Raw genomic sequence first — 18,435 nt, forward strand, 5'->3', positions numbered from 1 at the left:
GACCAACCTTTTTTTTAAGATTTTCCAAGGCAATGGGGTTAAGTGGCTTACCCAAGGTCACACAGCTAGGTAATTATTAAGTATCTGAGGTACGATTTGAACCCAGGTATTCCTGACTCCAAGACCAGTGCTCTATTCACCGCGCCACCTAGCTGCCCCGTTGACCAACTTTTAATATCCTTCAGTTTCCAAATACACATCCCATTTCCCATATCACTTATTGTCAGTAAAGTATATCTGTGCATTTATTTGCTAATGGATGGTTGAGCTTGGGGGTGTTTGTGTAAAGGAACTTTCTATAGACTCATTTGGGAGGAAGCAGTGTGGAAAGGAACTGGTTTGGAGTCAAGTAGTAGTAGTCCCTGTCTTCTATATGCTGCCTATTACCTGTGTGATCTTGAGTTAGTTGCTGAACTTTGTAAGGGCCTTTTTTTTCTCATCACTAACATTAGGTTTTTTTTTTCCCCCTTATCTCTAAAATTGGGAGCCTGGCTACATGGTTTTTGAAGTCATTCCTCTTCTGAGATGTAAGGTTTATTTTTTGTATTTTTGTTTTTTAATAAATGTGATTTCAATGTAGGTGACTCCCAAGTGAGGAGACTTCTTATGCTTATACATACTGTTATCTTCCTTGCAACTTATCACCTCAAATTAAATGCTATATTTTTTCAGTTATAAAGCATTTCTTTTCTCCCACCTTCCCTCCACCCACTGGGAAAGAAAAAGAAAAACACTCGTAACAAATATGCAGGAGTCAAGCAAAATAAATTCACATTTGGTCTTGTCCCAAAATCTTCTGCATATTGAGTCCACTTCTGTGAGGAGCTGGATAGATTATCATTGCACTGATCATACAGGGGCATCTAGAGGTTAAGAGACTGGGCCAAGGCCATTACAAAAGTAGAATTTGCCACTAGGTCTTTCTGAGTTTCAGGACTGGTCTGCCATTGATCTTCAAGATCCACTCCACTTTATCTATGAAGATACATGCAAGTACATCCTCCCCAGAAATAACTGCTGCAGGGGAAGAATGGAATTCAGAGCAAGGACAATCTTGTGCCTTCTAATAGCTGCAAGAGATAATGGAGAATTACAGAGGTTCAGAGGGCAATGTTCCCCTGTCCTCAAATTTTGTTATAGTAGATACTGTAACAATACTGAGAAAGTTAATTATTAAGATTAAGTATATAGTCTTTGATGAAACCTTGATTTGGAAAGGACATCAACATTTATCTTTCTAAGGAACCCAAATCCTGCAACATCCTTGTCAGGTTATATTGAATTATATCATAAAATTACTTGAGAAGTGTAACAGAAATCTAGTCGACAAGTCTATATTTGGAGTCTGGCTTCAAATAGAAAAATGGTAGTGGCCATTTTTGTGAAGTTTCATGTTTAAGTAGACATCATACTGATTGGAAAGGTTGGGGAGACATCAAAGGCATTAAAGTCAGTTCTATGGCAAGGTTGGTATAGCTCCATAATTAAGAAAATTAAATTATCTCTACAAGCAAAGATATCCATGGGTTATGTTATCTACAGGTTAAGATTAACTAAAGAATGAACTATAGTACATAATGCAGCTAAATGCAGCTTTTAAGATATTTTCTCAATAGTATGAATTAAGTATATAGCATAATCTACCTTTTGATGGTTTGGCCATGTGCCATCTCTCTCAAAGGCTACATGTTGCAAAACTGCTCACCCAAAATTGTTCCTCAGGCCAATTAAATCATGTCTGTATGAAACAAAAATTGGCTAGGGCAGAGTTTGGGGAGAAAATGATAAAAAATAATTGAAAAAATATAAATATATATTAATCTGACTCATTGTTTCTTTCCAGGGCTAAGGGAATATCAGTTTTTATTTATCCTGAATCTTTTCTTAGGATTAAAAACCTATCAGTGGGGTGGCTAGGTGGCGTAGTGGATAAAGCATCGGCCCTGGAGTCAGGAGTACCTGGGTTCAAATCCGGTCTCAGACACTTAATAATTACCTAGCTGTGTGGCCTTGGGCAAGCCACTTAACCCCATTTGCCTTGCAAAAACCTAAAAAAACAAAACAAAAAAATAAAACCTATCAGGATTTTTAGGGCATTCACTGTTAACTATGACTCTCCAATGCTTCATCTGAGAAAATAATTTGTGAAGTCAAGTTTAAAATAATTCCAGAAACTCAAAAGTATAAAGGAAAAGGAAGAAAAAGACCCTAATGGTTTAATAGGGTTGGGAATATCTGAAAAAGGGATCAAGAAAACACAGTGTGTAAGTAATTTTAGAGCTGACTTTTGAGGCTGTTGAATTTGGAAGAAATGTGGCAGAGGGCTCTGATTTACAGAGTGAGAACTAATGGCAAGTATTGTGTCATAGGGGTAAAATTGAGATGGGTGGTATCTTGGAAGGGAAGAGTAAAAAACTGACAGTTATTGGGACAATGTGCATACATGGACCAAAAAAACTAACAAAAAACAAACTTTTAAATAATACTTTTAAAAAATACTTGAATACTTTTAAAAAAGAAATATGGTACTCAATGTGAATTTATGGCTACATAATCCCCTTTCCTTTATAACTTGCTGATCTCTTTTCCATTGTAAATGAGAGTCTTGAAATGCTGCCAACATTATTCCTTCCAGTTAATCACAAGGGTGCACTTGTGCACTCTAAAAATTGGTTTGCCTCACCACTCCAGTGTTTGTCATTGGAAGTTAGAATATTGTATTGTAGGGCAAGTCCACGTCTAAGAAGACAGGAATTACTGGGCCTCAAAGCTATGGTGATTGATATTTTGTTTTGTTTTAGATACTGAATGACCCTTTATTTCTATGCAACCCCCTCTGTATTATTTTTACCAACCTTAGGTGGAGGCCAGTATAAAGAACCTATGGGTGACCTTAGATAGAGAGCACAGTACCTGGAGTTGGAACTCATCTTCCTGAATTCAAATCTGATCTCGGACATTTACTAGTTGCGTGACCCTGGGCCTGTCACTTAAGCTTGTTAGCTTAGTTTCCTCATCTGGAAAATGGGCTGGAGAAGGAAAGGGAAACCACTCTAATATCTTTACCAAAAAAAAAAACAAAAAAAAAACCCAAACCCAAATGAAATCATGAAGAGTTGGACACAGCTGAAAAATGACTGAACAACAAAAACTTAACTTTTGGATTTTAGTTCCTTTACATATAAAATGAGTAATCGTTGTAGTAAGCACCACCACCAGCATCATCATCATCACTACTATTAGAATTTATAGTTTTAAGATTTGCAAACTGCTTTACATATTTTAACTCACCTCTAAGATCTCTTTCAGTTTAGAGGATGTGTGATAGTCTCATGGAAAAGAGACCTTATTGTCCTATTGTAGGGAACTCAAATCATGGTTACCCATAGGTAGGCCTTTAATATGAACTTTTACACTTATATTTGTGTAATGGCTCAGAATTGGCAAGGCAGAGATAATGCATTTTTTTTTAGTTTTTCCATGGCAACGAGGTTAAGAGACTTGCCCAAGGTCACACAGGTAAGTGTCTGCGGTGGAACCTGAGGCTGCATTTTGTGAGAGGGTCAGAGAAAACTGTAATTTTAATTGTTGAATTTTTATGGGGTGAGCAGAACTGTTACAACGTTTGGGAACTACTTCTCCCAGAACTTCAGATTTTGGCAGCAAGGGCTAGAACTCAGTTTTCTAGTCTGAACTTTTCATCGACCTTCATATAAGGTTTGCTACTAAAGGGGATGGGGGGGGAGTGCGAAGACAAAAAAAACTCCAACTCCCTCAAGGCTCGTTTCAGGAAGTACATTGGGTTTACTACCGGAAGACTACGACTCCCGTGATGCTCCGCTCCCCGCGCCTGCGCAGGGCTCCGAAGGCCACGTCTTTGCAGAGCGGCGGCACTCCTCCAGGATGGTCTCGGCGGAAGCTGAGCAGATGGGGGCCGGAGGTGGTACCTTCCAGCCCTACCTGGACTCCCTGCGCCAGGAGCTGCAGCAGAGAGACCCCGCCATGCTTTCCGTGCTGGTGGCGCTCCTCGTCGTCCTGCTGACGCTGGGTGAGGCACAGCCGGTCCGGAGGGGATCGAGGGCGCGAGCCGGGATGGGGGTGCCTGGTAACGGGGAGCCCCCCCGGAATCCCGCGTGGCACATCCGCTCGTGGGCTGCCATCTCCCGAGGCCCGGGCGCTCATCCTCCCCCACAGGGGTCCGCTGGACGGGCCCCGCCGGCGCCGCCCCGCAGCCTTTCCTCAGAGAGCCCCCTGTGTGACGCCGGCCGCAGATAGCCAAGGGGGGAGAGATGACGGATAGATAGGGACTTGTTGGGGAAAGGAATGGGGTGGCCCCAGAGCGGGCCCCATTGTTTCCTGTGGACAGCCCGGCCCCTTCTCCCCCGGAGTTTGGTCTTAAGAGACTGGAAAGAGGAGATCGGGGTGTGAAGAGATGCGAATGCTCAACAAAATTCCTATTGTATCAGTCACAGTTATTGGAGTTTAGTGAAAATAATATAAGAAGACATTAATCCTTTACCAAAATCACTTTGATTACTCGGGATAATGGATTGAAGTGGAGCGGCCTGAAAGAGCCTGAATTAGGATGGTGGCTGTATGAGTGGAAGGAAGAGGGTTTAGACCAGAGATGTTGGAAAAGGCAGAAATCTATGATGGCGGGGGGGGTTGTGCCCTGGCCTATAGTAGTGAATTTTGGAAGACGGCTGGCATATTTGCGGAGGAAAGATAATAAATTCCGTTTTGGACTTGTTGAGTAAGATAATAAATAATTCTGTTTTGGACTTGTTGCGCTTGAGTTGTCTCCGATCTCTAGTTTGAAATGTCCAGGTGCAGCTGGAACTCTACAGTCAGTTTAGACCTTAAGAGAAATTGGTTTGGGAGTCATCAGCATTTAGATGATAATCGATCCTGCGGAAGCTGATGAAATCATCAAGTCAGAGAATATAGAGGGAAAAGAAAGAAGCCCTGAAATGGAGCTTTGAGGGATAACCACAGTTAGTGGATATGATGTGAAGAAACTGAGATGCAGGATCAGAATTTAATATCCCAAAGGACCGGGCAAATTTTTTTGGCATTTGATATGCCAGGTTCTTCAATTTTAATGACTTGCCTGTCAGAAGATTCAAATCCAGACTTTGCTGGACTTCATCCATGACCAATACTGTTTCCTATTTATATTTACATATAAATATGTATATAGAATATAATAAATATATAATATTTATGTAACATTTATTTATATAATAAATATATTTACATATAAATATAAATACACCCATATACGCATATATCAATATATAATACATACATAAATGTATATAAAATATATAATACACACATATTACATGTATATAAACATATGTTTTGGACAAATGCCAAAAAAGAGCATTTCTGTTTCCAAAATAGAACACAAAAGAGGATTCCTTATAGATCAGTGAATGTCTTCCATACTGCTTTTTTTAAGTATATAATAATTTAAACCTATTACTTTGAATTTTTTTCCCCTAAAAATTTTAAAAATGTGCCAGTAATCCTTCTCTTATTTTTAATTATTGATATGACATCTCTTCTTTTTCCTTTCTTTACTACTATATTCTTTTCCCTGCCCCCCTTTCCCTTCTGCTCTGTAAATCCTCAGACCACAACCAATCTACCTTCATGTGCTCAGTTTTTCTTAATTTTTGTAACTAACTCCCTTTGAAGATATGAAAGCTCTGAAGGGGCACTTGTTTCTTCATTAGAATATTAAAACTTCATTGTCTTCATAGAGCCTCTTCCAGTTCTTCAGATAAATTTATTTTTCTACATTTTTCTTGACTCATTTTGCCCTTCAAAGTTCCTACTCAGCTCTGCTCTTTTTATCACAAATGGTTGATAGCTTTTATTCTATTAAATACCCTTTTCTCTCTGTAAATCATACTCAGCTTTTTCAAATTAAGCTTGGTTATAAACCTCAATTGCCTTTTGGAATATTGTATTCCAAGATATTTATAGTAAAAGCCCTTTTTTTTCTTTTTTCTTTTATCTTTTGTCTTAAGTGATCCCGACTGATGCTCTGTTACTTGAACTATCTGATTTCTTGTAGAGTTTTTTCCTTGACATGGGAGGCTCTAGGTTTTGACTGTGATATTCTTGGGTTTTTCCTTCTGGAGTTTCTTTCAGGAGGTGATTGGTGAATTCTCTTTCTACTTCCAATAGATTAGACAGTTTTCATTATAATATAGTGAGATATAGTGTTCAGCTTTTATTTTAAATCAGTTTTTTAGGGAGTCCAGTAATTCTCCCCCCCCCATTGTCTTGAGGCAACAGAGTTTAAGTGACTTGCCCAGTATCACACAGTTAATAAGCTTTGAATTCAAGCTGTTCTAGCTTGTTTGCCTGGGCTAGCACTGGCCGTGCAGGAAGGAGTCCTCTTTCCTAATGTTCACAAGCTTTGGGCTGACTTTTTGTGCAATTCTTTTTTTTTTAAAGGTTTTTTTGGCAAGGCAAATGGGGTTAAGTGGCTTGCCCAAGGCCACGCAGCTAGGTAATTATTAAGTGTCTGAGACCGGATTTGAACCCAGGTACTCCTGACTCCAAGGCTGGTGCTTTATCCACCTAGCCGCCCTTTTTGTGCTATTCTTGATGGAAGACAGTATTTACTGTGGTTTCTACTTGATTTCTAGCTTAAGAATCTGTTGCTCTAGAAACTTCCTATTGCCTCTTTGGTCAAATATGAACTCTATTAGCATGTAAAACTTCCTCATCTCTCAATATCTGCCTTTCCAAGCTCATTTTACAGTTTCCCCTTCACTTACTCTATATTCCAGCCCACTGGCTTACTTGCTTTGCTTTTTATGCACCTCCACTTCCATTGTACCATTTCAGCGGCTTGGGATTCCTGCTCTCCCCCAGTCCTAGCCTCTTAGCATGTATAACTCCTTTCAAAACTCAGCTGAAGTGTCATTTTCTGTGCTGAGACCTTTACTGATCTCCCTGCTGATGTTTCCCCCACTCCCAAATTACTTTACATTTACTTAGTTCGTATTTTACATTTACTTTTATATTTAGGTATTGTTTCTTACTGTAGTTAATTAAGATACCTTTAGTTTTTATTCCCCCACTGCTCCAAAAAACTTTTCTGCCTGGTGTTCATTAATAATAATAATAATAATTTGCATTTCAATGAATAATTAATAATAGCATTTATATAGTGCTTTCATATTTGCAAAGGGCTTTACAGATGTTGACTCATTTGATCCTCCTCATAACCACCCGGTGGTGCTGTTATCCATAGAGAAGTTGTGACTTACCCAAGATCACACAGCTTATGAGTATTTGAGGCAGAATTCAAACTCAAGTTGTTTTTACTCCAAGGACCCACTGAACTGCTTTGTATAGTGACATGAACTACAGATAAGGAGTGAGAAAACTTGTTTTATGGTAAAATGAGACATTTGACCCAGGTGATCTCTAAGGTATTCTCTATTCCTGAATTTGCGTGATTATTTTAACAATTTTTTCTTCACTTTCACAGTATGCTGGAAACTAATTCGGAGCCGAAAGAGCAGTCGAAGGGCTGTACTTCTGGTTGGGCTTTGTGACTCAGGGAAGACACTCCTTTTTGTCAGGGTAAATGCTTTTACTGTCATGTAATAGAGTTGTGTGACAAATAGGAGAGATGTAAAATATTCCTTTGAGCCATTGGTTGCTTTGTGGAAATTTGTAAATTATTTCTGATAAATCTGGATATATTTCCTACCTTCTTAGCCAGGAAAAAGGGATCTTGGAAAACATGTATGTAAGCTACCAACTTTTGGTCACTTCAGTTTTCTCTGATGAGCTGAAAGTTTTGTGTCCAGTTGTTCTGGTGGGATAGAAATCAACAATATTTTATCCTGGCCCCCTAGCAGGATTGATAATTTGAAAAGAAGAATAATTTTGATACTTTATTTTTGTGTTAGTCAGTTTGTTGACTCTGCATCTTGGAAGGCCAAAAGAATTTCATGCTGAGTAAGCCTGAGAGTTAATTTATTCTGATCTCCTCTCTTGTTTTACAGCTGTTAACAGGACTTTACAGAAATACCCAGACATCTATTACTGATAGCTCTGCCGTCTATCGAGTCAACAATGACAGGGTAAGGTTTCAACAGAGTTTAGAATACCCATTTCATTCCTTCCATTTACATATTGGAAATCCTCATCTTAAAATAGGTTTCAATTATAAGTCAACTGTTTATAACTTAGGATACATTTTCCTAGTCTAATACTAATTTAAATAGTAGTTAACTCACTGACTTACTCATAGGAACCAATTTTACTTATTTAAAAGCCATCCTTCATTTTAAAAACTATGCTTCATTTGGAAATACAAGAACATTTTATTTGTGCTTTTTGTCTTTCTATCACTCATTTCCAAGGGAGGGGAACCTTCCTCCTTCTCAGATTGAACCCTTCTTTATGACACTGAAAATAATTAAGCAGAAACATCCCATATAGTGATTGAATCTTATTAGAGAATGTGTGTATGTGTGTACACACATAAATACATGTATATATTATATATATATATACACACACACACACATATATATATACATATATATAGATATATATATATAGAGAGATATATATAGATATAGATATAGCCATATTAGTCACCCATCTCTTTAATTGATTTTCCAGTTTCCCAGACTTCCTGATAATGATCTTTTTATTTACAGAACTTTAGTCACTGTGTATATTCTTTTGGTTTTGATGACTTTACTGTATATCAATTCATACAAATCTCATGTTTTACTGAATTCTTTATATTCTTACTATAGGATGATATTTCATTGCATTCATATACTGTTATTTTTCAGTCAGTGCCTCCTTGATGGCCAGTTTTTTAAAAGTTTTGTTTGTTTTGTTTTTCCAGTTTTTTGCTGTTGCAGAAAGTGTTGCTTGAATATTTTGATCTATATTGAACCTTATTTCTGTCTTTGATTTCATGAATGCACTGATGAAAAAGGAGTTTAATCACTTTCTCTCAAATTTCCAAATTGATATACACAATGGTGGGACCAATGCTATCCATACATGCAATGAAATATTATTTAATGATTAATTTTGTTAGTATTTGAATTTATTTTTTTCATGTCTTTCTAGTGTGGGTCTGAAAATCAATTGTTATTTGTTAGTATTGCAGTGTAGACTAGTTCTCTCAAGTGAAATGCCATACATGTCTTTCCTTCCATCCTGTACAAACCTGTCCCTCCAATCCAGATCCTTTCCATCTTCCCAGAGCTATTTCAAGACATATATAGAACTATTCTTGATTTAGTCCTCTCTGATCTGTCCTTTGAACTCCTTCATCACTTAGATGGAACATTTAGCACTTAATTATTTTCTGTTGCATGTGGTATTTTTGTCTCTCCTCAACTAGATTGTAATATCTTCAGGAGAAAAGAAATTGAACTTTTAAAATTATCCAAGGGTTAACCACAGTACTGAGTAGATACCAAAAACCTCTTAATTCCAAACATTTTTGAGGTTTTTGCATTTATTATAATTTAAATACTTAAAATAACTATACTAATTTGTGAAAATAAGTTACTTCTGAAACAGCACATTGATATACTGTCCTGACTTGCTTCTTAGTAAATAAATTTTCTCTTTTATGAACATGGAGTTTCCATAATAATGTCTTTCTTGTCAATTGCTAGGGTAATAGTTTGACTTTGATTGATCTCCCTGGTCATGAGAGTTTGAGGCTTCAATTCTTAGAGCGGTTTAAAGCTTCAGCCAGGTAAGTAATAGAAATGTAATATTGATACTTCTATAGAAAGTACGTAAATTGATATTACGTGATTTTCACCGAATGCTTTTCTGATGGTGCTCTTTTTATTATTTATTTAAATGTTATATTTATTCCATAAAACTATCTCTTTTTTTTTGTTTGTTTTTTATTTTATTTTATTGTTAAGGCAGATTTATAGTCAGAACAACACCAGAACATACAAAGCTGTAGTCACAACTCTTTACATTAATAAAATATACTTGTTTACAAGTAAACAAAATACCCCTCCCCCCATGAATATAGATAGACTTGCTTGGGCAAAAAAGTAAAGGGGGGAGAAAAAAAATTAAAATTAAAAAAAAATAATAGTAATAATTGTTGGTATGGCCAGGTGGTGCAATGGACGAAGCACCAGCCCTGGAGCCACAAGCACCTGAGTCCATATCCAGCCTCGTAAACTCAATAATCACCCAGCCATGTGACATGCAAGCCACCCGATCCCCACTGCCCTGCAAAAACCAAAAAAGAAGACAAAAAAAGACCCAAAATAAAATAAAATAGTAATAATAGTAGGGGTGGCTGGGTGACAGTCAGAGCATTGGCCCTTGAGCCAGGAGCACCTGGGTCCGAATCCGGCCCCAGACACCCAATGATCACCCTGCTATGTGGCCCCAGGCAGTCCACCCAGCCCCACTTGCCCTGCACCCTCCCCCAAATAATAATAACAAAAAATGTGCTTCAGTCTTTGTTCCAACACCATCAACTCTGTCGTGGGTGGATCACATTCTTTATGATAAGTCCATCACAAAAGTTACTTCCATATTTTTCCAACGTTGCCATTGCTGATCGCAACTCCCTCCTTTCTTATTTCTCCACTACCATATACTATATTTTCTCTCTCCTTTCACTCTGACTCTGCTGTAGGGTCGCTGAGTGGCGCAGCAGACAGATCCCTGGTCCTGGGGCCAAGAAGCCCTGAGCCCCCATACCACCCCTTAGGCCCAGAATCCACCTGGCCCTATGGTCCTGGACAGGCCTTCCAATCCCAGCCCCTTGCAAGAAGTAAAAAAGAAAATGTGTTATATCTGACCACTGTCCCCCCATGGTCCATCCTCTCCTCCTTTATTCACATCCCCACCCCTTCCCCCTGCTCCCCCCTCCTTCTTACTCCAGTTGTCTATACCCCATTGAGTATATTTGCTGTTTCCTCTCCTAGCCATCTCTGATGAGGCAAAGGTTCCCTCATTCCCCCTTGCCTCCCCCTTTCCATATCATTGCAATAGCTCATTGTAATAATAAAAAAAATCTTATTATGTGAAATAGCTTAGACTATTCCCCCTCTCCTTTTTTCTTTCTCCCATTCCATTTCCCTTTTTTTTTCTATTGACTCCATTTTTACACCATATTTTATCTTCGAATTCAGCTTTCTCCTGTGCTTCAACTATAAAAGCTCCCTCTACCTGCTCTATTAACTGAGATGGTTCATATGAATATTGTCAGTATCATTTTTCTATACATGCAGTTCATCCTCATTAAGTCCCTCATATTTCCCCCCACTCCTCCAATCTCCATGCTTCACCTGAGTCCTGTATCTGAAGATCAAACCTTCTGTTCAGCTCTGGCCATTCCAAAAGGAACCTTTGAAATTCCCCTGGTTCATTGAAAGTCCATCTTTTTCCCTGGAAGAGGACATTCAGCCTTGCTGGGTAGTTCATTCTTGGCTGCATTCTAAGCTCTTTTGCCTTCTGGAATATTGTATTCCAAGCCCTACGAGCTTCCAATGTAGCTGCTGCTAAGTCCTGTGTGATCCTGACTGCAGCTCCACGATATTTGAACTGTGTCCTTCTGGCTGCTTGTAATATTTTCTCTTTGACTTGGGAGTTCTGGAACTTGGCTATAATATTCCTGGGGGTTGGTTTTTTGGGATCTCTTTCTCTGGGGGATCGGTGGATTCTCTCCATTTCTATTTTGCCCTCTGCTTCTAGAATATCAGGGCAATTTTCCTGTAGTAATTCTTTGAAAATGGTGTCAAGGTTCTTTTCCTGATCATGACTTTCAGGTATTCCAATAATTTTCAAATTATCTTTCCTAAGTCTGTTTTCCATATCAGTTTTTTCAATGAGATATTTCACATTTTCTTCTAATTTTTCATTTTTTTGGTTTTGAAGTATTGATTCCTGATTTCTGGTAAATTCATCAATCTCCCTGAATTCTATTCTTTGTCTGAAGGATTTATTCTCCTCAGAGTTTTCTTATCTCTTTTTCCATCTGGCCAGTTATGCTTTTTAAAGCATTCTTCTCCTCAATAACTTTTTGAACTGTTTTATCCATTTGACCTAGGCTGTTTTTTAGCATGCTATTTTCTTCAGCATTTTTTTTGGATTTCCTTGACTAAGCTGCTGACTTCATTTTCATGTTTTTCTTGCATCTCTCTCCTTTCTTATCCCAGTTTTTCTTCCAACTCCCTCATTTCATTTTCAAAGTCTTTTTTGAGCTCTATCATAGCCTGAGCCCAATTTCTGTTTTTCTTGGAGTCTTTAGATGCAGGAGCTTGTGCTTCCTCATCTTCAGACTGAGTATTTTGATCCTTCTTGGGCTCATTTGCAAAATATTTCTGAATGGGCTTCTTCTTGTTTCTTTGTTCATTTTCCCAGCCTAAGCCTGTTTTTTGGGGGTGCTTCCTGATCTTTTGGGACACTCCCACAAGGGTCTCAGTGCGTGAGGTTCTGTCCTCCCTCCTGGTCTGTGAATGGGGGGCCCTGCTGTTCTATGGGAGGGCCTAGACTGCAATCAGGATCTGAATGTGGTCAGAGCTCCATAGTCCTGTTCCAGGGGCAGAGGACAGAGCTTTGCAGTCTCTCTTCACTCCCCTCCTTCAGCTCAATGGGCTCATGCCCTGGGGGCTCCTGCTTACAGGCTCCGCCTGCTCCTGTTTCAGGCTCTGGGCTGCAGAAAGACTAAGCTGTTCCCTGTGTGCCCCGAGGGCTGGGCTCTATGTGCTCGCTCTGGCAGAGGTCCCTGCTGTTCCCCCACTTATTGCAGGTGCTCCCCGGGGTGAAGCTCAGGAGACTCCCGCGTTGCTGTGAGCTGTGGCTCCCAGCGCCCTGGGGCTGCCTCCGAGAGGCTGAAGTTCTTTGGCTCTGGCGGGCCACCCCTCCGGCAGGCCGCCCCTCCGACCCCAGGGAGTAGAGCCTTTCTGCTTTTTTCCAGGTTACCTTGAGTAAGAGAACTGCCTCACTGGGTCCCATTTGTGGGTTCTGTCTCTCGAAAGTTTAGAGTCCTTAGTTTATAAGTTTTTATCAGAGAGCTCCTAAGACTGGATCCCTTCATGTCACCATCTTGGCTCCGCCCCCCCCATAAAACTATCTCAATGCAGGCCAAACTTAAAAAAAATCTTGAAGTAGAATCTAAGAACTTGAAAAGGTCTATAGAACTCTTCAAATATAATGCTGTCTGTAGATTATCATATAGCTAAATCATTCAATACTGATGCCTTAATTATAAATCAGAGAGATAAGAAGGAAAAGGACTCATGTATAAAAAATATAGTATCTCTTATGGTGGTGGTCAGGAACTGAAAACTAAGGGAGTACTGCTCTGTTGGGGAAATGGCTAGAATATATGAATGCAATGGGATACTCTTATTCCATGTGAAATGAGAAACCTAAGAAGAATTGTATTAGCTGATGTAGAACTTGGAAAGATTTAAGAACTCTCGTCAGTGTGATGACAACCATGATTTCAGAGGCCTGATGGTGAACTAAATTACTTTATTTCTAATGGATTTGAAGGAGTCAGGGTGCAGAATGCCCCAGAGTTCTGGACTTAGCCAATGTGGGTTTTGTTTTAATTGAGTGTGCATATTTATTTAAGAGTTTTTTTTCCTTTATTCTAATGGGGGAGAGGCAGAAGAGCAGACAGAAGGGGACAAAATAAATCCTAATCAAAAAAATTAAACCACAAAAAAGACTGATACCTTAAGAACAGGAGAATTTCATAATTTGAGCAGCATATTCTGATATTAATGACTCATTAAAAATTCAATTCTGAAATTCTCTTGCTTCATTTTAAAAGCCTTTGAAAGGGGGCAGCTAGGTGGCACAGTGGATAGAGCACTGGCCCTGGAGTCAGGAGTACCTGAGTTTAAATTTGGCCTTAGACACTTAATAATCACCTAGCTGTGTGGCCTTGGGCAGGTCACTTAACCCCATTGCCTTGCAAAAGAAAAAAAGCCTTTGAAAACTCTTAGCTCATCCAGGACAAAAATAAAGAACTGAAATTATAAATTGAAGTGCCAGGCATTGTGCCAGGTTCTGGGGATACAAAGAAAGGCAAAAGACAGTACCTGAGCTCAAGAAGTTCACACTGTAATGGGGGAAGTCATTAGATTTATTTTTCCTCCTTCATGAAAATTGAGTTTTTATTGAAACGTTCTGTAGTGAAAAAAAAAAATAACATTGAAAGATATCAGTAATTTGATGAATGCTGTGACCAGTCTTGACTTCAGAGGATTAAAAATGAAACATGCCCCAGAGGAGCATTGGTTCATAAGACCAGAAGGAAGTCTGTCTTGTCAGATACAATGGCTAGTGTGTTAGTTTCACTCAAGGGTGTTTCAAGAAGAATCTGTGGAAGGAGTTAAGGGGATGGCTTATTGGGTATTGTTTTGTGAGGAAGACAAAAAGTTATTTTTGTTATTTTATTTATTTTATTATGTTATTTATTAAAAGTTATTTTCCTGTGGGTGTTACTGTTTAAGCAAAGCAAGTTTTATTTGGTAAGCCAGAAAAGAGAGAAATTTTCTGGGAAACAGGGAAACCATTAACAAGCTCTCTGGATTGAATTCATTCACTTTACATTTTACTCTTTGACACAGAAACCAAGCAGCTTATTTTCATTCTCAGGAAAAATCAAATGAAGCACAAATGGGGAAATCTTGCTGAAGACATAACTTATCTGTCCTCAAGTTCCACAAAATCGTTGTGCAGATTTCAGAACTGAGATTTAATTAATTAATTTACTTTTGAATTTTACAATTTTTCCCTCTAATCTTGCTTCCTTCTCCCCTACTCCCCACAGAAGGCAGTTTGATAGTCTTTACATAGTTTCCATTCTATATATTCATCTAAATTGAATGTATTGAGAGAGAAATCATATCCTTAAGAAAAAAATAAAATATGAGATAGCAAAATTACATAATTAGATAACTTTTAAAAAAAAATTAAAGACTATTATCTTTGTTCAAACTCCACAATTCTTTTTCTGGGTACAAATGGTATTTCCCATCTCAGCCCAAAATTGTCCCTAATTGTTACACTGATGGAATGAGCAAGTCCATTAAGATTGATCATCACCCCCATGTTCCTGTTAGGGTGTACAATGTTCTGGTTCTGCTCATCTCGCTCAACATCAATTCATGCAAGTCCTTCCAGGGTTCCCTGAATTCCCATCCCTCCTGCTTTCTGATAGATTAATAGTTTTCTATAATGTACATATAATCACAGTTTGTTCAACCATTCCCCAGTTGATGGACATTCACTCAATTTCCAATTCTTTGTCATCACAAAGTTGCTATGAATATTTTTGCATAAGTGATATTTTGCCCTTTTTCATGATCTCTTCCGGGTATATAGACCCAGTAGTGGTTTTGCTGGATCAAAGGGTATGTACATTGGTATTGCCCTTTGGATGTAATTCCAAATTGCTTTCCAGAAAGGTTGGATGAGTTCACAGCTCCACCAACAATGTATTAGTGTCCCAGGTTCCCCACATCCCTTCCAACATTGCTCGTTGTCCTTTCTGGTCATGTTGGCCAGTCTGAGAGGTGTGAGGTGGTACCTCAGAGATGTTTTAATTTGCATTTTTCTAGCAAGTAATGATTTAGAACAATTTTTCATATGAGTATGAATTGCTTTGATTTCCTCATCTGTAAATTGCCTTTGTATATCCTTTGACCATTTGTCAATTGGGGAATGGCCTGTTTTTTTTTTTTTATAAATTTGACTCAGTTCTCTATATATTTTAGAAATGAGTCCTTTATCAGAAATACTAGTAGTAAAAATTGTTTCCCAATTTACATTTCTTTTGATCTTGGTTACAGTGGTTTTATCTGCCCAAAAGCTTTATAATTTAATGAAATCAAAGTTACATGATTTGTTTTTAATGATGTTCTCCATTTCTTCCTTGGTTAAACTGCTTCCCTTTCCATAGATCTGACAGGTGAACTATTCCTTGATCTCCTAGTTTGCTTATAATATTATCTTTTATGTCTAAATCCTATATTCATTTTGTTCTTATCTTGGTATAGGGTGTGAGGTGTTGGTCTAATCAAGTTTCTTCCATACTATATATGTTCCTTCTAACTGCTCATATAAATGAGAAGATTCATATGAGTTTTCAGCATCATCTTCCTAAGAATACAAGCAGTTCAACATCATTAAATCCCTCATAATTTGCCCGTCCTGTCTACACTCTCTATGCTTTACCTGAGTCCTGCACTTGAAGATCAGAAATTTTCCTATTTCATTGTATGTTCATCTTTTCCCCTGAAAGAGGATGTTCATTTTTGCTCATTAGTTGATTCTCGATCGTAATCCAAGCTCTTTTGCCTTCTGGAATATCGTATTTCAAGCCCTATGAGCCATTAATATAGATGCTGCTAAATCCTGTGTAATCCTGACTGTAGCTTCACAATATTTGAATTGTTTCTTTCTGGATGCTAATAATATTTTTTCCTTGACTTGGGAGTTCTAGAATTTGATTCTAATATTCCTGGAAGTTTTTTTGGGACGGATCTTTTTCAGGAAGTCATCGGTGGATTCCCTCAATTTCTATTTTGCCCTCTGCTTCTAGATATCAGGGCAATTTTCCTGGAGAATTTCTTGAAAAATGAAGTCTAGGCTCTTTTCCTAGTCATGACTTTCAGGTGGCCCAATCATTTTTAAATTATCTCTCCTGGATCTGTTTTCCAGATCAGTTGTTTTTCCAATGAGATATTGCACATTTTTTTGAATTTTTCATTCTTTTGGTTTTGTTTTATTGTTTCTTGATTTCTCACAAAGTCATCAGCTTCCCTTAGCTCCCTTCTACATTTAAAGGAATAATTTTCTCAAGTTTTTTATCTCCTTTTCCATCTGGCCAGTTCTACTTTTTAAGGCATTCTTCTCCTCATTGACCTTTTGAACTGCTTCTTCTATTTGACCTAAGCTGGTTTTTAAGATGTTATTTTCTTCAGTATTTTTTATATCCCCTTCACCAAACCTGTTGCCTTGGTTTTCATGATTTTCCTGTATCTCTCTCATTTCTCTTTCCAATTTTTCCTGTGCCTACCTCACTCGATTTTCATAATTTATTTTGAGCTCTTTCATAGCCTTGGGATCAATTCAGATTTTTTTTCTTGGAGGTTTTGGATACAGAAACTTTGTCATCTTTTGTGTATTTTGATCCTCCATAGGATCAAAGTAATTATCTGTGTTCAGATTCTTTTTTTCCTGTTGTTTTCTCATTTCTTCAGCCTATCGCTTAATTTTAACTCTTTGTTAAAGTAGGGCCCTGCTTCCAGGATGGAGGACGCACTTTCCCAAGCTTTTGAGGGTTTTTGTAGTTGTTTTCAGGGACACCACCCAGGGACCTCAATTCCTTCGAGGTCTTTTGAGAGGGCTCTGAATGCTCTCCTGTCTGTGCTCTGGTTGTGGACCACAAGTACACCTCTGCCTTGGACCTGTGAGAGGAGGGTCTCTGCTCTACTATGGTAGTAAAGCTCTTTTTCCTGAGACTGTGGCCCAGACTGCAACTTGGTTCTGAGCATGGCAAAGCCACAAAATCCTGCCTCAGGGATAGATAGCAAAGAGACCTCTCCAGTTTCCCCAACCCCTCTACCATTTGTGGGCTGAGCAGAGGGGCTCCTTGCCAGCTGGTTGTTCAGGCCTCCTTCTGGTTCCCAGGGTGGGGGCTGCACTGAGGCTACACTTCATGTTCACTCTGGTATGGCATAGTTTTCCCTTCCAAATTGTCCTTAGCATCTCTGGACTGAGAATCTGAAAACCAGACGCTGTTGGGCTGGAGCAGCTGCACTGTGATGTAACAGACTTTACCTGTGGATTTTTCAAGTTGTCTCGGAGTGGAAAATTGTTTCACTCAGTCTTCACTGAGTGGATTCTGTGGGTTCAGTCACTCTAGAATTTGATTAGAGTCATAATTCAAAGGCATTTGGAGTGGTCTGGGGGAGAGCTTTTGGGATTTCCTGCCTTCACTCTGCTGTCTTCAAGACTCATTTTCACACTTGAAGAAAATAGTATTAGTTCCTGGATTCACCTCTGACTCTGGCTATTTAGATGCATTCATTTGGACAATCTGATTTTTTCCACCAGTATACTACTCTTTTTACTTTACAGTCTCAATTTTCTTTCCTGATATTTTTTCAAATGAGAAATTTTAGCCTAGCTATCTCTGTTTGAGTCTTTGATTCTCTCCAGTGATGAGACCCAGTGAGACCCACTGGTCTGTTTTCTTCCATAAGTTTTTCTCTGATCAGTTTGTGTTCATATGCAGAACACATCTTCCACTTTGTTTCTTGTAAGATCTGGACCTATTTTCAAGAAGACATAATACCGAAGAGATGGAATGACTTTTTTCAGATCTTTATCTGTTACCATATTGGGGAACATCTTCATACT

General features: G+C 38.6%; 1 protein-coding gene across 1 annotated transcript in view; it reads left to right on the forward strand.

The window, feature by feature from the left end:
- LOC141507282 (inhibitor of carbonic anhydrase-like) overlaps positions 1 to 18,435 on the forward strand; it is a 113,549-nt gene that overhangs the window by 84,609 nt on the left and 10,505 nt on the right. The window contains exons 19-22 of the mRNA XM_074214800.1: positions 3,818 to 4,048; positions 7,517 to 7,611; positions 8,040 to 8,117; positions 9,687 to 9,769. Of these exons, the coding sequence (XP_074070901.1) occupies positions 3,818 to 4,048; positions 7,517 to 7,611; positions 8,040 to 8,117; positions 9,687 to 9,769 (487 nt within the window). The remainder of the gene's footprint in view (positions 1 to 3,817; positions 4,049 to 7,516; positions 7,612 to 8,039; positions 8,118 to 9,686; positions 9,770 to 18,435) is intronic.

The sequence above is a fragment of the Macrotis lagotis genome, chromosome 1 (assembly GCF_037893015.1).
Source record: "Macrotis lagotis isolate mMagLag1 chromosome 1, bilby.v1.9.chrom.fasta, whole genome shotgun sequence".
NCBI lineage: Eukaryota > Metazoa > Chordata > Mammalia > Peramelemorphia > Peramelidae > Macrotis > Macrotis lagotis.